The sequence below is a fragment of the Aptenodytes patagonicus genome, chromosome 1, assembly GCF_965638725.1.
Source record: "Aptenodytes patagonicus chromosome 1, bAptPat1.pri.cur, whole genome shotgun sequence".
Lineage (NCBI taxonomy): Eukaryota > Metazoa > Chordata > Aves > Sphenisciformes > Spheniscidae > Aptenodytes > Aptenodytes patagonicus.
In genome coordinates this window covers 99,074,081-99,096,214 of record NC_134949.1, presented here as the reverse complement: position 1 = coordinate 99,096,214, position 22,134 = coordinate 99,074,081, and the positions used below count along the sequence as shown (strand labels likewise).

General features: G+C 39.8%; 1 protein-coding gene across 1 annotated transcript in view; it reads left to right on the top strand.

Annotated features, from left to right (window-relative positions):
• GUCA1C (guanylate cyclase activator 1C) overlaps positions 1 to 21,793 on the top strand; it is a 32,565-nt gene extending 10,772 nt beyond the window's left edge. Inside the window, exons 2-4 of the mRNA XM_076328849.1 lie at positions 15,365 to 15,514; positions 18,286 to 18,373; positions 21,470 to 21,793. Coding sequence (XP_076184964.1) covers positions 15,365 to 15,514; positions 18,286 to 18,373; positions 21,470 to 21,600 — 369 coding nt within the window. The 3' untranslated portion in view covers positions 21,601 to 21,793. The remainder of the gene's footprint in view (positions 1 to 15,364; positions 15,515 to 18,285; positions 18,374 to 21,469) is intronic.
• The last annotated feature ends 341 nt before the right edge of the window (positions 21,794 to 22,134 follow it).

Sequence of the window (22,134 nt, the reverse complement as noted above, 5' to 3'; positions counted from 1 at the left end):
AGAAATGTTCCATTGCTGTTGGCTTCAGGAACAGGTGATTTCTGTAGAATTTCTACTATCTCAGCACATGCTTTGTCTGTGAGTTTATTAAGTGCTGTCAAACTATGCAGCAGGTTATAAATTTTAGCCTTTTTGTGCTCCATAAAACTCACCTTCCTTTTTTTGTCAGGTGTAATATCAGCTCTTATATACTATTCCACTCCCCCACTAGGAGTGAGGGATGCTGTGAGACTGAATTATAAATCAGATCACTTTTTTCCCATGTATTTTTGCTGTCTTTTACAGGTATTTTAGTTATTGTTATTAAACTAAAGGGATCCTGAAAACAGGTATTAAAGTTGAAATTATTTTAAAGTAACATTCTCTTGCACGTTTCTTACCAGAATGTACGAAATCTGACAAAAATCTGACTTCTAAGGCCCCATCTTTAAGTCAGTGCAGCGGTCTCTCTTGTGTCTCAGTCACCATGGGTACACTTTCCCAAGACTTGCTATTTGGAAGACAGTAGCAGTAGTGTGTTTTTCGGGGGGAAGAAAATAGGAGGGAGGGGAGAGGGATCAGTAGATGTGAGCAACTCCCAAGTTCCCTATGCCTAAGTAGGATCCTGTGAACAGCATTTGCACAAGGTCATGTGAAGAGATGCAAGAGAGCTGCCATTTTCCAAGTGGAAGAGATAAAAGAGGAAGGATGACTAGCACTGGGTGACTTGCTGATGGACAGTTCTTACCCAATCATATCATGCAGAGTTTGCAGCCTGCCTACGTCATGTTCCTGGTGCCCTGTCTTTCTCCGGTGTTTGACACAATGATTGGTCATTGCTTTAAGAGCAGGGCATGGTGGATGAGGAAAAAAATTCAGGATTTTTGTCAGGCTGTGCATATCCAAGAGGCTTGTCTGCTTATATTCTTTCACCTCCCTTGTCCTCGCTTCCTTTTCACTCACCCCCACTGCTCCAGCCGGCACTCGCCTGCAGATGAGATGCCCACGAGATGTGTCCCCACTCTACCTTAGTCACTGGGATCACACAGCAGCTCTAGGGCTCAGAGATGGTCTCTGGGGAAAGGCAACACACCAACCTGTGTGTTGCCTGTGTATGTACCTGCTGTATGTGCTTTGCCTACTGAACCAGTTTTGGCTAAAACGATGGCAATGTCTGTATCTTCCTGTTTAATCTTCAAAAGTTCATGGGCACTTGAGGAGTGTTCAAGCCTTCTTGTTTGTAGTCAGTGGGAGAGTCTGGATTTTTATGAACTATAATTTGAGCATGGCTCTCTCTACTTGTACTTTAGCCACATTCTGAAATCCCATCTGGTTTAGAACTGGGCATTAAAGGTAATCTCACATGAGTACAGATAGTAACTAAATAAAAATAGAAACTTACGTTGTAAGAGGTTAACTGTGGCCATTTAAATGCAGTATTTGTCTGAGTTCTGGTCATGAGCAAGACTCTGAACCTGAGAGAGATAAACGTGAATAGAAAAAAAAGAGACACTTTCTGCACAGTCACATGGGCACCAAAGAATCATTACCAGGTGATGGTCCTGCCCCAGAGATGCACCATTATTACAGCAAATTTATGAGAGAATGCCCGTCTGGGGAACTTAGTCTGCATGAATTCAAGAAACTCTTGGGTCTGCAAGGGCTGGATCCACAGGGAGATATATACATTAAATGAGTGTTCGATATCTTTGATCTGAACCAGGTAAACCTTCTTTTCTTTATTTCTTTAATCTCATACTACAGCTTTGTTTATGAGTTGTAGCCTGCAGGCTCCTCTCTGTGCTCTGCTCACAAAACTGCTATTGTGGACAGGGTTGCCATTATGGTGCAGTAGAGGTGAAGAAGTGGGACAGTGCTTTGAGGACTTTGAGTAGGATTCTTGTTAATACTTTCCAGGGCCACTTAAAAATGTCAAGAAACAATTCTGAAAATGAGATGTAATTTGCAGTTCTCTGGTTATTCTCTATCCTTTGCTTGTCCTGTGCTTGTATGTAAGCATATGAAAATATCGGTATGCTCAAATACAAAGTTAGTAAGTTTTTACAGCAATGTTAGAGAAGAAAATATGGTCTGCACGTAACTGATGACGAAGTGCAGCATAGATAACCAGATTTGTCCAAAGTACTGTATTGAACCTGTGGCAGAGGGCAAAATATAACTCAGATGAGGAGATCACACGCAGTGCCCAAATTATGAGACCAAACAGACTACCGAATGAAGAGGTGAAGCACCTTCTCCAGGCTAATTTACACTCCCTGCTACTGCAATAACTGCTTGTGATTGCAATCAGCTCTCCGTAATGTAGCTGGCTCCCAGACAGACAATATATATTTTCCTTAGGTGTACAGACAAGGCCAAAGCCATGGTCATCTGGTACTTGTGTGTGGCACCTTTCACTAGGCGTAGAAGACCTTAGACCAATGTGGTTGTGGAGGGAGAGGGCAAAAGATATCAGAAAATCTAACAACTGACAGGCTGGCAGACAAGTGTGGGCTTTTTTTCTAGGTCTGTCTTAGCGCTGCCTCATGCTCGTAAGGTCCTGGAGCTGGCCACCTTGAGCCCTCCACTCATCGCAATGCTGGAGTGTCCCAGGGCACTGCCTGTCAGCACATGCTCTGCAGATTTATGAGGCCTCCAGGTTTGTAAGGCCTTCAGATTCTGGATTAATGTAAAAGTGAGGAGAGTGGAATAAAAGCAGGTTTCAGAAAGAGCATTTGCTCACCTTTAGTTGCTGTGGCAGTGGCCAAACACACTTAAAACAAAATGAGAACCCTCTGTTAATTGTTGCTTCTCTATCTGGTGTTTCAGAGTTGTGTCATCCTGCTCTGCAGGCTGTCATCGCTCTCGTATATGAAGCGGTCAAGTTGCCAGATAGCAAAGCAACTTTTCCCATAAGAAGTAGAGGGCAGATGCTTGGGGGGACTTAATACATGTGTTTTAAATATAGAGGAACAATATGTATAGTGTGGAGGACAGAGAGGCAGGAGGAGCTGCACAAGGATTGTCAGCTGGAGAACATGCTGTCTTTTCAGCATGGCTTTCAGGATCACCATCCTGAAAGATCTCAGCTGCTTCATCTGTGTGACTGAACTTCCTCTTTTACCAGGAACTTTCTTGCTGCATCTTTCTGAACTTTACCTTATCATTGTCTTCAGCCTCATCTTCCTCAGATGAACCAAGATCAATCAAGGCTAAAGGAATTCAGTCTCACAGAAAAACTGCTTCATCACCCATCATATCGCTAACCATCACACCTTTCATAAACACATGCTTGGGGGACAGCAGGGTATGGCTGTATCGTCAATACAAGAGAAAGCATTTCCCCCTACTGCCTTCTCCCATGTCTCTACTTCGTAATGCTTGGGGTCACGGATATGAGACCAACGAGGGGTGGCCTGCTTGATTACAGCAAACTGGGTGGGTTGGAACAGCAGCCCCTCCACCAGAGAAGGCCATCTGTGTCCAGCACCAGCACCTCACCATCTGCCAAACAGGGACTGGGCCACTCAAGTATAGCAAATCTACACATCTGCCAGCCTTCACAGCTAAGGTCTTTTCCAAACTATCACATGCATGGCCATTGACAGAAATTGTGATCCTTGAACACCTCTTGGAGGACAGGTGACAGCCAGGACAGCTGACCCAAACTGGCCACAGGGATATTCTATACCATACGACGTCATGCTCAGTCTGGGGGGAGTTGGCCGGGGGGCAGTGATCGCTGCTTGGGAACTGGCTGGGCATCAGTTAGTGGGTGGTGAGCAATTGCACTGTGCATCACTTGTTTTGTATACTCTTTTATCATTATTATTATTATTATTTTATTTTCCCTTCCTTTTCTGTCTTATTAAACTGTCTTTATCTCAACCCACGAATTTTACTTTTTTTTCCCCGATTCTCTCCCTCATCCCACTGGGGGTGAGGGGGGAGTGAGCGAACGGCTGTGTGGTGTTTAGCTATCTGACTTAGCTGCCTGATGGGTTAAACCACGACAGTGACATAGGCTATGTCCTAAAAGCTTTCTTCTCAGGAATACACTAAATAAATGCTAGCCATTTCTGGCATGTCTCTTCTGCAGACCACCAGCTGTTTCATAATTAACTGACCTTATACACCAAGTACGCAGATGTCTCTAATTTTTCCATGTTTCTTAAAAACAAGGGTTCTATGTCAAGAGTTTTCATCCTTTCCTTGACCTCTGTGGGATGCTTTGCTAATAATTAAATAAACAAACAAACAAATAAATAAATAGGTTAGTGAAGTCTGAAAGTTGTCCTTCATCATTCTTAGCTCTAGTGAAAAATAAAGATGCTGAATGTTCAGAACTATAATTGCAAATTTAACTTTCCTTGAGATTATCATGAGGAGTGCAGGAGGTAGCATTTGAGCAAACGTTTTATTCATGACTCATACATTAATACTTGTAACCATTATTTATACAATGGCATTGGCAGTATAATAAATGGTGGGTTTATCTTTTGCCACAGCTTTCCAATGAAAACCTTCAAAAATAATGTTTTTACTAAAGTACGAGTGCAACAGAGTTCATTTTTTAAAAGATTCCCTTTATTAGGTCATTTTAGGGAAAAATTATCTCAGTCTTCTTCACCCTTAAGCTACTTGTAATACAAAAACGAAAAAGCTGCAACCACATATAAGTAAGCTGAAGTCCTCCTGCTTTTTTTATTCCCTCTGCATCTCAGTCCACGCATAACTGTCATGCAGTCCTAGTTCATGCAGCCTACTGATGAATTTTAGAGAGGAAACAGTTATGTTTATCTAAAATACTTCAGTAGTTGCCAAGTATACTCATGTATATTTGGGTTTCTGTGAGAATATGTATCATATTTCAGAGAGATTATATCCTTCAAAATGAGGTAACACCAATGTTAAAGGAGAGAGCCTATCTAGAAAAATAATGTCTGGTGTATCTGCAATATATTGGAAGTGTTAGTTGCTCTTAAACAGAACTAAGGCAACATTCTATAGGCAGCATTGTTACTATTTAACACTTATTCTAAAAAATCTTCTTTCTTTAAATCAGAAACACAGATCATTGTCATCCACTTCCACTGACTTGCAGACAGGTTTTGCCACCACTAAAAATAAAAATTGAACACTGTAAGAATTGTTTGATTGATTGGGTTCTTATGACCTGCGAAGGACAAAATTTGCATAGCCATTTATCATGTGAAGCAATGTACTGAAAATGGGATGCTGCTATTGTAGTTCTCTTATTGATTATTTTGGCATTAATTGAAACTAGCTACAGGAATAAGTGTCTTGCTTTGTAAGAAAATCAGATTTTAAAAGGTAGGATATACTGTGAAGAATAAAGAAGATTAATAGGTATGTGGCACTGAAGGAAAATTACGCAAGTTCAAGGATTTTCTGTTAACATTTTATAAAGCATTGGATAGTCCTCAACAGAGAATTGTATTTTCTGCTACGCAGAGATAAAGTTCATAGATGCAGAAAAATGGACGCTCCACAGCAAAGAGTTTAAGAAATCTTTAGATAAGGAGCCACCAACTGATGTCAATCTTTAGTCATCTTTCTAGTTTGTGCTTTTTAATTTAAAAGTTAAAGTAGTTCTGTGATAAACTAGAGTTCATCTGACATCATTATGCAGATTAGAACTATAAAAAAGATTTATAAAAGAATCCATTTTAAAATCTAAAGAAGAACATTAAAACAGGCTGTTTGATGTAGAACAGATAATAAGAAATGCAAAAATGTGTTACTTCAATAGAACTTTGTTGTGTGTTGAAATGACTACATAGCAATGTAAACTAAATCTCAAATCTCTTTTTTTTTTTTCCTGAAGAATAAGTTTCCCTTCACTGCTCGTACTTTGCATAATGCTGACAAGTGTTGGGAGGCAGACCACCATTCCTTTTATCCTCATCCTAGCTCCTTCCCCACTGTCCTGCTGTGTCTTTATAGTTCCAATTTTCAGGTAGACTTTTCATCATCTGATTTTGCGTTCTGGCTACAAATAGATGTTATCCTCTCTGGTTATAGGGACATGAATGGGATTAGCCAAGCATATCTTCTCAGGTATTGTAGTAGAAGGAAATGCGAATCATTTGGCCACGAAACTCTCTATGAAAGCAGCGGTTGCACCTCATATTCCAAGAAAAGCATGCAAATGTTCACAGAAAGATGTAATATTTTTCAGAGATGTTTTGATGATTAATGTAACTCATTCTTCATTTGACTTTCAGTTGTTTTCTCCCTCCACTTTTTCCCCCTTTTTAAGAATTGTGAGAGACAAGAATATTATTTTCATCGATATGAGGCAGTTAGTTGCTAGAGATTCTACTGAAGACATTATTTTGTTAAAGATTGACATGGCCCAACTATGCAACGGTTACCTAGCACTATGTGATAGCTGCCTTCCACATTCTTATTGAAGGCATGAAGAGCTCTTAAAAGATGAAATAAAATGACTGCTAGTGAGCAATACTTCAAACACTACCTGGAACCTAAATATTAAGTGTTTCCACCTCTTGTGGGATTAATTATAATGGCTCAGGGCATCTTTGCTAACTCTCCTTTGCTGGAAAATTTCATCTGCAGTTGGACTTCCTTTCTCAGGTTGTCTTGCTCTGATGTGTCCTCAGGACCAGGAATAGCTGCTGTGCTATGAATTGTCATGATGCCTAAGGAACTGCCTAGACTGTTTGCTGCATCCTTGCATGTTTGCAGGCATTACCAAAGTTGACACAATAGAATTGGGTGCAATAGTTAATAGTTATCCAAAGCAGGGTGAGAGAGGATGATAATTATAGAAATATTTTCCCAAACTTTCCTGAACAACTTTCCTCTTTTGTATCCTAAGTCTTCAAACAGATGTGCAAACATATGTTCAGCTGCACACATCATTTTAGGGATGTCTTCAGGCTGAAATGACTCTCTGGACAAGTACGCTTTTCTTAGCTTACTCTAACCAGCCAGCTTAACCGAAGCAGCAAGGTTGCAGCAGCAACATCTGCATTACACACACCACTATGGGGCCAAGACCCATATAAGCTGGTATTGTGGTTGGCAAGACGTGCTACGTTCTATGCTATTCCTTTTCATGTTTCTTGTGTTGGCCCAGCACATGTGGATAGCACTACCACTTTGCCCAAAGAAGTCTAACTTGATTTTTCTGGTTTTGAACCCTTTTTCACTCTCACAATCACCTCTAATTACTCTCCACAACAAGAAATACTTAGAAAACTTATTTTCTTTTCATGACAGTCACAGCTATCACATTGTAGAGTCAGCAATAAAAGCCTGTGTGTCAAAAAATTAATCCACTTCTAAACCAAGGGCTAGAAGAAAATAAAAATCAAGATATCTCTTAGCCAGAAAGAATTCTTCTGTCAGAAGTAACAAAAATCTACAGCTCTTACTTCCTGAAATATTCGGACTTTTTGGAGTTGACATGTACATGTACAAATCCTTTTCCCATTAGTTTCAGACACAATCCAGCAAAAGCAACAAAAACAACAAAGCTAAACCATTTGCTTCTCCTTAATCTGCAGTAATGTTGCATAAAATTATCTCAAATGTAAAGTAACTAGCCTGATTATTGTAAATAAGGAGGAGGTTAAATTATGCTTTGCTGTGTTCAAGGTAGTGTAGTTATATCATTTTTGTCAGCATGCTTAAATGCCTTTGAAAGGTACTGTACCCTTATAAAAAATCCCATGGAATAGAAACTACGTTCTATGAATATTTCACCTGGTTCCATGAAACACTACTCTATTTATTTACAGACTGTCTTAAAGAATGTCTTTGTTCTACTTCTTAACTACCTCCAGAATTTTTTTACATGCAATTTTATGTATTGATTCCAAAAAGGAATCTATTACTTTATAAGGACTTCCTACAATTATTGGTGCAATTTCACAATCTTAATTTTGTTTTCTAGTGGGTTGGCACAGGATGTACTGCCTACATTAACATTATCGTTAAAACACCACTTGGTTGTGTCAGTACAGTTGAGTTCTTGACTATAGGATTTGATGGTACGAGTTATGATCTAAAAGTTTTAGACCAGAGGTAATTCCCTAGTAGTGGCACAGCACCATCAAGCGTGGAAGGCTGATTCTCTACATGGGATATTAAAGTGAGGTCTGTCTCAGATTTCTATTACAGCATTGCAGAATTCAGTGGCTTTTCTTTTTGCATTTCAAAACGGGTAATCTGAATGTCCAAGAAATATTCTCTTTAAAAACAAAATTTCAAAATATCCATGTAGTATCCAAGTGCTATTAAGTAATATTCCAGTTGAATTTTCCTTGCATCGCAGTCTTGATGCTTAGCTGGATTGGATTAAGCTATGCGATGGGGCAGCGGTATTCACAGTGCACACCATGGAGTGTCCCCACCTCACTAAATAGCCTCTTCCTTGCCACCTGTGCACAGCGTGTCCAGGCTCACTGCGTTTGCAATAGATTTGCTGCACGTGGGCAGGAGGTCCATCACACTGTACAGCATGTCCGGATCAAAGACACGGTTTGTGCACAGCGCAAGGCCAGATGTACTACATCCACCAACGCTTTGGCACCTGGCTGTCAGGAGTCCCCTTTCACACTAGGACCCAGCACCTGAGATCCACAGGTTAAGACAGCCCAGCCCACAGGTCCTTTATGAAGCTGTAATGCCAACTACGTTGCACAAGAGACCTAGGGAAAATGAATCACTGCATTGGATACAGAGAAATTAGTGGCAAAAAGTACTGACAATAGAAATTAAGCACTTACTTAGAGGTTTGGTCAAGTGATTCTTTGGCTTAACGTTTTTTCCTTGTTTTTTTCTTTAACATGGATTAAATTTGTATCACATGCATTTTTACTGAATGTCCTGCAGAAACAAATGTAGCAAAATTCAATGTGAGTCAGTATAGAAAGGGAGGAATATGAAAGAATGATGTTCAATTTTATTTAAAAATAATCTTCATCGCCTATGCAGTCTCTCATTGAGTTGTGCTACCTGAGTTCCTACACTCCCTGACTGTTTTTAAAACAAAAGAAAGGGTTTAGAGTTGTTTCCTCTGCAGTTACTCAGTGACCAATATTATACACCAAACTGAAGCAGTTACACTTTTCTAACAACACGTGTAGGGTTTCTTTGAAATTTTCATTTAAGTGTAAAGAAATCATCGTGTACTCTGCAGCTTTCACTGAGCTTAAAACGTGCTTAGAGCATGTTACTACCATTACCACCTAACACTGTAATTTTGTCACATTACGTGAATAGGCAATGAAGATTAACTTTGTACAATTAATCAGAATTATTTTTAAATACTACTTGTTAAATTATGATGTAGATAAAAGGGAAAGTAATTTTAATGAGAAACAGTTCAGGACTCTGCTGCTTTTATTTAAAGAAATTTTAAGTATTTTTTAAAAGTGCAACTGTCATTTTTTCTATTTATTTCCTTATTAATTACGAATAGAGCAGTCAGAGGCTACTCCAGGTTTACATTTTCTTCCTTTCCCCTTTGTCATTTAATTGTTGCTTTGAAACATCCAAAACTATGCAATCATGACTCACACATTTGTTGGTGACAATGATGTTGGTGAACCACACTTTGGAAATAATAATTGCAGAAAAAATGCAGCAGAAATTGGATGATCTGTTTTAACTAATTTGGCCGCAAACTCATGTAATGACAGTAAATTGGTAACTGCTTTCTTGTGATAAAACATGATCTATAATCTCCCATTTTTTACAGAAATAAAAAATGCCTACTAGATAAAGAAGGTAGAGAGTATTAACTTTTTCCTTCCCTGTGGTCCTTTGTCTGGTAATACCCAGTAGTTTAGGAAATGATAGTATATGTGTTTAACTTTTAGGAGCCTTCTTGCATATATCCCTTGAGACATTAATTCCTAAAAATGTTATCTAGGAGCACCTGATATAATCTGCCAAATAGAGCATCTTTGCCACTGGAAGACATGTATGTCTTCAGAGTGCTTTTCCTGGAGTTTTGTCCTGCTACATTCTTGGGTTTGTCAAACAAAAAAAAAATTGCTTGAATTGCCAGCAAGAAATTTGCTGAAAAATGCATTATGTGGTCATGGCAGTGTTTTTTAGTTTTCCCTCTCTTGACTACTGCTTTGTTTTAAGTTGGAAAGATGCTCAAAATTAGGGGTGCAGAAAGCTGAACCCCACCATCCAGGAGATGATGGCAGAGGGCTAGGTCCTTGAGCACATGCTTTCCTTCAGTACAGCCCTCCTGGGCACTGCTGTGCCGTGCTGCAGGCTGAGCACAGGACCCAGCCCGATGCCTTGGTGACTTCCCTGCTTCCCTGCTTCTCCAGTAATCTTGAAAGAAAATCGTGAGTGATGGCAGGAAGTTGGGGGGTAGTTGTTAATTTTAAAGAAATGAAATTGTTTGTCATCTTATCATTCTTTTGGATTTCACCAGGTTTTACTAGGGTAGCCTACAAGCCTGAGAGCCCGGACACATAGCTGGCTCTGCATTTCCAACTCCTCTAACACAAAGATCCTGGTATTTTCTAAGTCCCCAAATCTCACAGGTCCCTCTTTGTCTGGGCAAAGCAGAACTTTGTGTAACAGTCTGGTCAATACAGCCTTGTCTCTTTATGTAACAGTGGGTACGGAACTATCACAAAACTACTTAACGATCTGCAGCTCCTAATTCCCTGCTTCGTTCTTCATCCTTATCTAATAGCCTTTGCTTGCCAAGAGTCTCCCCCCACCCTGTGACAAACGCCAGCTTTGTTTGCTTAGGAAACAGATGATTCTGGCCACAGCCCATAGGGGATCTGGAGCTCTCTCCAAGCCCCAAACTCCAATATCAGACCTTAAGGGTGTGTCAAAGTAATAGAGTCACAAGTAGCTCTGTATTTCTTCAATAATGCATATGCAGCCTTTGAGGAAGAGCTGAAAGTCTTCAGAAGCAAAAAGAATGCAAGGAAATGAGGGAAGGTGAAACAGAGCGAAATGAATCCTCCTTTAGGTTTCTGAGGGCAGAGAAAGCAGTGCTATATTTGAAATGGGGTTTACAGAGAAAGAGAGAAGAACATAGGATTAGCTATAAATTTCACAGTTATTCTGAGCTGTTGTAATCTGCTGTTTGACCTGTGCCTCCTCCCTCTGCCTTATGAGGTTTAAGTAGGATTCTGAAAGACAGGGGTGGGGAGGGAAGGTGGCTTAATGTCCTGAGCCCTAAGTTTGAAATACCTAGATCATCTATATATGCACACTTGTTAATCCTGATAAAGCCTGTTGAGTTATTCTCCTGGTGTCAGGTTGAGTTTAGAGATTTTTCAGGAGCAAATTTGAAAACAAGACACTGCTTATTGCGTATAGACTCTTAGTAGAGTCCTCAGTACTCCAAGTAAGATGATGAGTTCACTCATCATAGGGTTTTGCAGGGACAGAAATCTGCCCTTTCCACATGCATAGCTGTGGTGTGCTGTGGGAGATGGCTGGCTCACTATCCCAGTAGTGACCCATCAATACAGTTAGGAAATCACATTCAGGCAAGAGCTAGGCAGCCAAAATGCCGAGTTCAGATCATTCTGGCCCAACCTTGAATTACTGTGCTGTTTAAGATCAGCTGTGTAATCACAGCTGACAAGTCAATTATTTTTAATCTGTACTCAAACAGTTTGAAGCTGTAAGAGTTTTTCAAGGACCTGTGAAGATTAGCAATGCTATTCTGGGAACCGAAGGATAATGCCCTCCTACGGGTCCATGGCTGGGCTATTCATTGCTGTTGTGTAATGCTGCAGTCCCTCGCTGCCCGGCTTTGCCCTCACAGGACGCACATCCCTGTCCTCACCGAACAAAAGTGAGCAGTCTCCAGCAACTGCACATAGGCTGACATTCGGAAGCAAAAACATCTCATAAAAAGATAAAATTAAACCGCTTTCTCCTCAGGAGATCCAGTAACTAATGAACAACTGAAATGGAGCCTGGGGCCTGGGCAGGGGCAGGGGCAGGGGCAGGGGCAGGGGCAGTCAGGGCTGGTGGTGCCCTCTGGGCCGTAAGGATCAGTTTTATATCATCAGCAAATTCTCCTTCCAGTTTTGGAGCCTTCTTTTGTCTTTGTTTTGTGAATCAAACTGTTCCAAGCAGCTTAAAAAATCACTTATCAGTGAAAGCAAAACAAGTTACAAAAACACAGCATCAAAGGGCACAAACACATGCACAACCATAATGTGTCCTTAAGCTTCTAGTTCATCTAGTCAAGCCATTAAGAGACTAAAAAAAAAATATATTTTTATTCAGTCTACTATGCTAAGCAGAAAGTCCACAAGACTTTGGGGCATGTAAAAGAAGTTTTGAACCCATTTTTTTGGTGTCTCTCTGGCCCACTCCTCAGAACTGCATTAGGAGATTTCTGCCCCCCTATTTTACACCATAGTCAGAGGGGGTACCCTGTGACCTTACCCCAGCTGGCTCTGTGCGTATGGTCAGGGAAGGGAGCAGGATTTCACCGCCCCTCCCGGTGCCCATGATATCCCAGTGTAATTGCGCTGCAGCCGAGGAAGGCATGGCCAGCGCCATACAGACAAGGAAAATAAGCCTTCACACACAAGAAATGCATCCGTCACCCAAACCTCTGCCACACCCTAAGCTGCCAAATAAGCAGGTTTCACCAGCGTTAACTCCATTTAATAAAAATATTAGAAATTTGCCCTTTGGAATAACAGAGTAAAGCACCAGATGTAAATTATTTCTGTCTTCCACCACTGATAATCAGCTCTGCCTATTATGTTGTTGGGGTTTTTTTTCATTTTATTTTATTATTTCTTTTATTATTTTTACGGTAGCCCTTTGCTTGTGAATTACTGACTTCCTAATGAGCAACAGACACTTTATTCTGTGCACTGCACAGAGTGAAGTTTTACAGAGCCCGGAGACACGGAAGGACCTACCTAGATACTTGTATTGTGAATGGTTATAGAGCAGTGGATGGGTAAATCAGCATGGCAGTATTCTTTTAATAACATCATAACACATTTATTGTATTATTTGTGGTACTCACAGAACCATAGGATGATCTTCATAGGTTACTGTTATGATTTTTTTCATTATTTAATGTACTATTCTGAGGATCTTGGATGCCACTGCAAAAAGCACAGTATTTCTCTTTATCTGAGAAAGCTCTGGATATGTGTAGTAAGAACACCATAGCCTTCTGCATCACATAAATACTTTCTTTTCTACCTGCAATGTAAGTTTTTTGGTGTAGAAAGGAAAAACAGCACATTTGTCATCAATCCTTTTGTGCATGCTTCTGGTTCCACATCATGTAGATAAACATGTATATAAACATGTTTGCCTTCTCAGTATTTCTATTCCCGATGCACTGGCTGCTGAGGTTAACATGTTGCCAGTGGTCTTTGCATGTCTACAGAATATGGCTGGGGCTTTACTGGCAACTACAACTTCTCTCAGGTGTTTTTCAGAGGTGGGGTTTTTTGACCTTGGCCTTCAGTCCCTTCCTGCTTGGGGCAGGCCAAATGATCCACCAGATCAGAATCACATACACAAACACATTAAGCTGATTGTTACATTTTCCAAACTTCTGATATTTTGTCAGAACAACAGTGACACCAAGATGTAGGAAGAAAGCAAACAAAATAATTTTTTCCAAAATCCAAAGTGAAATGTGAGAAAGAAGAAAATTAACCTCATCATGGACAAGCCTAAAATTAATCTGTACTTTCAATAAGTAGTATGAAATGCAATAAAAAAGCAGCAATATGAAATGCATCTAACCACATTCTTAATAGATCTATCAAATCAGAGGATGGAAACATAATCAGCAAAATAAACCTTGCTCTCCAGTAAAATACTTGATGAGATGCTTCTTGAAATGATACTTGCAAAATTGAAATTCAAGCTGGTGTGCCAAAAAGAAGCATAAAGTTTGGGGTACATTATGTGTCGTTTTGTGGTAAAGCATCTGCTTTTAATACTGGGACTAATCTTGTTTGAAAACTACATGCAGTTACTGCCAAATTTCATTTAATCCCAAACAGTGGTTGAATGGTGCCTTTACCTTTGCTGAGTTTGCTGTGATTGCAATTACAGTAAATCCAGCAACCACAGCAGAACCTGCACAAACAGTCTGTGAAGCAATGGTCAGTCTGCACAAGTTATACATGCACCATTTCTGCATTTCTGCATGTACATTGAATCCAATGTGCTCGAAACATTGGATTTACCTCCTAGGTGCCAGTCTGCTGAACAGCCTACAAGTATGGCACCGCACCTTTACAGGACTTCTTTTTCTTTAGTCTAGTACAGTCTCGAGGGTAGATTAATGCCTGCTGGTTGCAAAACCTCAAGTGGCAAGACGTGTGTTGATGTATGACAACAAAAATAAGTAACATGCTAAACCTACTAGATACTCATCCAACCTTCTCTTCTCAATCACAGGCCATCGGAAACTGATGACAGTCTTTCCAAGGTTTTCCAAGCGATTGGATTCTGACCAACGTAAAGATCACAAGATTAAATTTACCAGCTGTTAATTCTTTTTATATGCACATGAGAAACAGTTGGAGCAAGTACTCTCCAAATTCAGCAACTGTTTCTTCCATCCTCACCACATTTTTACAGAAACAGAGGAACTGTCACAGTGGCTTAGGACCACCTGACCATGGAGGCCTGTCCTTGACAGGTTTCCATCACTAGCTTCAGAGAAGGAAGCAGAAAATATGGAATTAAATCGATCTGAAATACTCTTTCCCTATGAATATCCCCCAATCCTCACTATTTAGAAACTAGTTTATGACTTGAAAGCTTTATATCCTATGCAAAATGTATTAGTCAGAGACCTGATGTTTATATGGAAAAAACACAGTATCTGGAGTTCACGCCAGGTTATTGGTTACCACATACAACACTTACCACATGATCTCTCAGATGAATAACACCTGGAGCAGCTCTGTTGCACTGGAAATCATCCACAGTTCTGCAGTACCCATACAAATATAAGCAATTCCACTGTAGTCGTCTCATTAGTATCAATCCCAGACTCCCATTTTTCACATGTGGAAGTCTACCACAAAAACGTTTCTCTTCTCCTCAAAAAATGTCAATAACAATTGCTCAGAACAGATTTGCCCCCCACCCCTACTGCCCCCAGCTTCTCTTTGGGGAGAACAAAATTGTCTGTGCTAACACCCCTTCCTATAGTGTTTCCAATTGAGCACATCCTTTTTAAACACCGCAGGAAATTTCTGTGTTAAGGTGCTTTATAAATCAGTGTGTATTATAGTGAATTCAATGACCTGTTTCTGTGAAATTGCCAGAATGAACAGAAAACCAATGCTGTTAAATAGGTGTGGGGTTTTTTCTCTCTCTCTCTCTCTCTTAGGATGGATTTATAGACTTCTTGGAGTTCATAGCTGCAATAAATTTGGTTATACGAGGGAAAATTGACCAAAAATTGAAATGGTATTTTAAGCTATACGATGCCGATGGAAACGGATGTATTGACAAAAAGGAACTATTAAGCATATTCACGGTAAGCAAGTTATGACCAATAGCAAGAGCATTTGACATAGTGCATTGCCCCTGAAACAGTGGTTTCATCATGCGTTGTAAATGGATTGTCTGTACTTTACCTAATGTTTTACAGTTGTAAAACCAGAATTGTTCTGGCTAGTGACATTCCTGCCATTAGTTTCTTGCTTATTGAAGTAAACATATCTAAGTAATATTTTACTTTAAACCATAGTTCTACAGATATAATGCTTTGCTGAAAGTGAAGAACTGTAGAAACAGTAGAGACATTATTGTGATAAACTATACTGTAAGGCAGGGTAGAACTGAAGTAGCATAATGAATAAAACAGCTGGTTACAAGTGTTTGTGCCAGTCTATTGCGGAAAACTGGCTTCTCAAACTGAACTTGCTGCAAGAAACAATATAGGCATCATCAAAATATTCCAATATTTTAATTTTTTGAAAGGCTTTTAGATTTGTTTACTACAAATGCCATTACCGCTATTTTAAAATTAAACTGGGGAAGTTTAATTTTATCATTAAATCATGCAGTAACATTTGGATACAAATATTGTAGAAAATTTTGAATAAAATGGGTCCATTTCAAACCCATAAAACCAAAGCAGTGTAATTCTTCCTTTAAAATTATTTCTGTATTGTTCAACTTGCTCTAGTGAAAAAATATTTTGCACTTCAGTAGCTGCTTGCATCCAAAAGATATGATAGGGTTCCTTGCAAATATGAATGACTTAATGCTGGTCCCTAAATGTACAGGACTCATTACAGATCAAGGTTTTGCTGCAGGGAGCACAAAATCTAAGTAGGGATTTAATGTCATAATAAACAAGGAACGTACTTTGCCTGGATTCTGTATTACTGCTGGTGCCTGGTTAGTCACTGTTAGAGACTTTCAAGAGCTGCTGCCCAAGTTAAAAGGAACTGGAGCCAGATGCAGCCACGGGGTCAAACAAATAAAGTTGATGCATCACCTTCTAAAGAGCAGCTTTCTAAAGGTAGAAGGAGAGGCTGCATCTCCCAGATTTCTCCTCGTTTAAGACCAATGACACCTTTCTTTTGCAGATATTCTCCATCATTTTTCACCCAGAGGCAATGAGGCAACTGTGTTTTGTCTTGGGCTTTATCTGAAAACAGAATTAAAATCCTTTTAATGTAAAGAAGATTTCTTTTTCAACTTACCTTGTTTTAAAACCAGTTTAAACCTCTGTGTATTTTCTTCTCTTTTGGAGTACAAGAACTTTACCTTAAACCTGCCTAAGTCACTTGACCTAGGCTAGATTAAAATCAATGGGCTCTAAACAAAAATAAAAATACAGGCTCACAGCCATTAAGACCCCTGCTTATACTAAGCATCAGTAAACAAGGGCTTGTCCAAAAAGATATGTCATATCTGAGACATTAATTTAAATCACAGAGGTCCTATTAAAACTTCATCTGTCCCTACAGCTATGCAAACTTTGGACCATCAGATCATTATCAACCATCAAAATTCCTTCCAGACAACCATGCACCCTCTCAGTGCCTTTTAACAGCCCAGTTATTTTATTTTATTATTTAAGGTGATTCTGTGGTAGTCAGTGATTCAAGTACTTCAGGAACCACTGCTTTACTCTTAGCACTACAACAAATTTAACTATGGCAAAGGTACAACCTTCTTCTGAAGACTGCATCAGGATCAGACATATAAAACTCCAAAAGTATCTAAAGTATGAATTAGTAATACAAACAAGTTTATGTACCTATTTTTGTAAAATTCTTGCTGCCTTTTTGAACTCATTTGTGCAAAGTAAGATAAAGACAGTGATGGTCAAGAATTCCACATCAGTGCCGAACAGGTTTAACTTACATTTTATTTAAATATAATGAGTTCTAAAATAATATCAGGAATACTGAAGGAAACAACTGGCACATGCAGTGAATTATCTTACACAACACAGTTCATTTCAAGATAATTCAGGTGTAGAAAAACAAATTCTGTAGTATGCCCATTATATGCATGTGTGTTTATACATACATATGTATGTATTTTCCCAGTCACTTACTAATTGTGATACTGAGTTTGGGTCCAACTCTGTAAACATATGCTTGTTGCTTCTGGACCACTGGCTATTTAACATATAGGCTCCTATTTTATTAACCCGAATGATCACCATAATGCAAAAATTACTGTCTCAGTGAATGGGATACAATTTTGCAAAAATATTCATGTATACCTTTACTCCAAATATTGGGTCCCTTTGCCACAGAAAAAGTAGAGGGGAGACTTCTGGCTTTCCTAATTTCTTTGGAGGACAAGTAAATTCTGCCAACTTCCAGAACTGCTGGTCTGACTTTATTTGTGATTACTAAGTTAAACATGTCTTAATAGAAAAATGACTTAGGCTTTCTCCTCATGTGCTTTCAGCTGTGAAAAATAATACTATATTTAAATCACACAGACCATAGGGCACTCTCTGAAGACACGGAACTCTCTAGGGCAAGATAAAAATGCTGGTGTGGAATCTAAAGTGTATTGCAGAGCAGAGGTGCCACATGGTTTCAGAAGACCGTCAGAGATATGTAAATTAGTCTGTAATCTTCAGGCTGTGTTATGTTAATTAAATTTCCAATCCTCATTACTGAAGATTTACTTGAAATAGCTATTTATTTAGAGATTTTTGAAAGGGTTGGTGAACTAAAGAGCTGCATCGCAATTACTGTGGTTGCCAGTGTATTGTTTTCACAACTTGATGGAAAAAAAGTCTGAAAGAACTTTCTGCATTTCTGCCTTCAGGCTATCCAGGCTATTAATGGCCACACCAACATGTCTGCTGAAGAGTTCACAAACATAGTATTTCAGAAGATAGATGTGAACAATGATGGTAAGAATCTAGGTTTTCTTGGCTTTGGCAGGGGTGTTCCCCCATAAGGAAGTACAAGATCAAGAGGGGAGTTGAACACACTACTGAAGAACTGACTGTTTTAGAGGAACTGAAAGCCTGAATCTGTTCTTTACCCATATTACTTCAGCTTTACCGTGAAGTGTAAATCAACTGACTCTATTAAGTTGACATAGGAATTACATGCAGTAGGGGCTAAAACATGGAGGTCTTGCACTGTTCATCCAAAATGCCGGTAGTCTGGTTGCACAGCAAAATGAAAGTGTGATCGAGGGGTTTTTTTAGTATATTTGTGTTGGCTTAATCTATCTATAATGGATAAGAAAACCAATTAAGATGCATGGTTGCAGAGGCTCTAGCATGTTCTAAAGATTGGACAGCATATTGGATGTCCCTTGAAGGCTGATTGTTAACACGTGCTAAGACACATGCTACTGTTTTTTCTCAAGATAGCTAGATTAAGCCAATTGGACTTGCATTTGGAAACTAAAACTTTAATTCACTGCTTCAGAGTTGTTTCTAATAGAAAACCTGTCATATGTGAATGTCTTCCCTCATACTTCTAATCATGAAGATCCTCCTTCCACTGGCAATTGTGTTTTACATCAATTACTGCAATCATTGACAAATGAGGAATATTAGGAAAGCATTACAGAGCAAAATCAGATCCCAGCCAGGAATTTTGGGCATTTTTTGTTCATTTTTCTGGTCTTATTTGGTGTGTTAAGGTTACTTCTAAAAAAGTTCTTTGTGATATATAATCAGAGTATAAACAGTGATCTTGTGATGCATGTGAATAACTCATGTGAATATAACTCAATGTGAATATTTTTTCTCCACCTGCTTGGCCCATCTTTTGGGTGAAGGCAAATTACCAAAGGACTCCAAATAACATATAGTCATATTCTAGAATGTAACCAAAATTCTATGATTATTCATACTTTGGCCCCTGCTTTGACCATATGTTTACCGCAAGTAGTAATTGTATCTGAGCTAGACCATCAGCTGAAAAAATAACTTTCGTGTCTTAAGTTTTAGCAATGAAATGCTAGAACATGAATTATTCAGAATTATTTTCATAATAATTCCCATTTCAAACTGCTTTCTAGTTAGTTATTTTTTAAATAGCTGCAGAGCAGCAGGACTAGCTCCACCTGAGGAATGGGACAAATTTTACCAAGTTTAGCTTAAACTATGCTACCTCCTTGTAGCTTCTTATTAAAGAAAAGAGCAAATAGATAAGTTGCAACATCCTTCCTCACAGTAAAATACAAGAAATAATCCCATGGTTGTAGGGAGCAATTCTTAAAACAAATCTCCTGATGGCTTTGCCATTTATTTTCATTAGCTCAAGGAAATCTGAGACCCATCACAGTCGCAGTGAGTCTGGGCATGCCAGTGTAACCACATCTCACTGGTAATTGCAGTGGGTTTTTTGTATGCTTGCAGGCTGGTATTGGTACTTTGAAATATATAGCCTGGGATCACGAGGAGGGAATTCAAGACCAGCTGACCTGCATAAGCAGGAAAATGATGCAGCGTGTCCACCTGATGAGTCCAGGAACTCCATCCAACCAAAGACCTCAGTCAAAGGCAATACAGAGGGAAGGAGATGGGAAGTAAGAGGAGTGCCTGGGATAGGAGGAGAGATCGGAGGAAGTGAGTGGCTGAGTGGCAAAGCAGGAGGATGCAGACAAGCGTACAGAGACGGCTTGTTCTGTCTCTGCTCCCGGGACAATTATATAAGGGCACTGGGTTTGAAGGGCACTGGGTTTGAAAGAGGAGGTGTGAACATCCTGAGGGCACTGCATGCCAGCCCCTGGAGAGGGTCTTACTCCTCTCACTGAAGCCTAAGAGCCAGGACTTCCACCAAATGACGGCTTTCCACTTTCAGAGGGTGTATATGAGCCTGCTCACCAGCACAGCAAGGACCCATATGACTAAAGAGGAAGCAGCCTTTACTGCCCATGGGTAGAAAGCGGTTTTCACGTTTTTCAAATGCTGATCATTTTCCTTTTTCACATCAGAAGAGGTTTGCCATGAACAAAAACCAAAACACAAAAAAACTCTGGGGAGTATTTAAATCCGAAAATAGCCAAAAGTCATCTAGCTAAGCATTCACCAGAAGTGCTCACAACTTGAATTGCTGCTCCCCTGCACCCTGGGGCCCTAAGACATCCAGCTATCTTCCTCTTTGCCTGGCCTCTTGTCATTTCTTTTTTCAGTGAGAAATCATTCATTGTTGTCATTTTAACAAGAAACTTTAAACCATTCTCAGAGGAAAGAATCAAGCTCTTCCTATTAAAGCAAACTCTGTTTCCCCTTTCAGAGAAAACCAGTATCACTGGAATAACTTCTAACCGAGAACTGTGTACGCTCCTGTGTAGCATGCGAGCAGACACATGCCTGGGACTGGCCTTTGCCTTTGCTGACAGGGAAGAGAGCAGGAAAAGAGGAAGAATGCGAAACAATATTCCTGCTCCTCAATAAAAGAGATTTTATAGTTGTCGCGCAACTTGCAAGGTATTACCTGATTTTGACATGAGCCCAAAAAATCACGCTCTAAATGACCGTTTCACTTGCTTGGAAGAATTTATCTAATCAAACCACTTAACCGATTTTTTCACTATATCTTATTATGGCTCTAAATAATCCTAGTAGTCAACACAGGGAGTATGCCTGGTAATCCTCAGCAAATCATGCCCTAACCTCTGTTAAAACCAGCTATAAGATAAATTCCAGTTAGCTCAGTGAGAATTGGTCCACACGTGTAAATTCAGCCTTGATACAGGCACCCTTTTTCACACATTTCTGTCACCATAGATACTGAGCACTCACAGTTGTCTTAGACTTCTGTGAAAGGTGTGTTTGATCTCTTTTAACAGAAAAAAGCAAGTCTGAGCTCTAGGATCTGATGCAAAGTGGGAAAACATTAGAAAATATTCTGCCTCCATTTGTCTATCAGCAGAGAACGGGGAACCTTCCTGAGGGATTCAGTCTGGAATGAATGGCCTTGTGTTGGGCTGAGAGTGATTGCTGGGTTCCTCAGTTCCTCAGGAGTATCTGATTTCCTTTTAGGGGAACTGACTTTAGAAGAATTTACCAATGGTGTGGAAGGAGACAAGGACTTAATGGAATTGATTACAAAAAGTTTTGACCTTTCCAACATACTCAAAGTCATACAGAACGGCAGGAGACACAGCATCTGAAGGATCCAGTGACGGATGTGGCATCTGTGTCATCATTTCAAGGAAGATAATATTTGGTACATTCAGAGAGCTTGATGTCATCAAAGCCTGCCCAGGCAATACCGAGCAGCCTGCTCCAGGAGTAACAATTTTCACTCTTGACTCCATATCTCCCCTTCCCTTCCCTTCCCTTCCCTTCCCTTCCCTTCCCTTCCCTTCCCTTCCCTTCCCTTCCCTTCCCTTCCCTTCCCTTCCCTTCCCTTCCCTTCCCTTCCCTTCCCTTCCCTTCCCTTCCCTTCCCTTCCCTTCCCTTCCTTCTTTCCCTTGCTAATGACTGTGGCAGCCACAGAACACAAACCTTTGCCCACGTATAACAGAAAAGCTATCTGATGCAGTACAAATAACTTATTCAGTCTCTAAGAACAATCAATAAAACAATGAAAATATCGCAAAATGCAACCTTTCTAGAAGATATGGAGTTAATAAATTTCTTCTTTTAAGTACAGGCTCTTTAACCATCTAAAGTGTGGACATAAACTTCGAGGTAGGACTGGG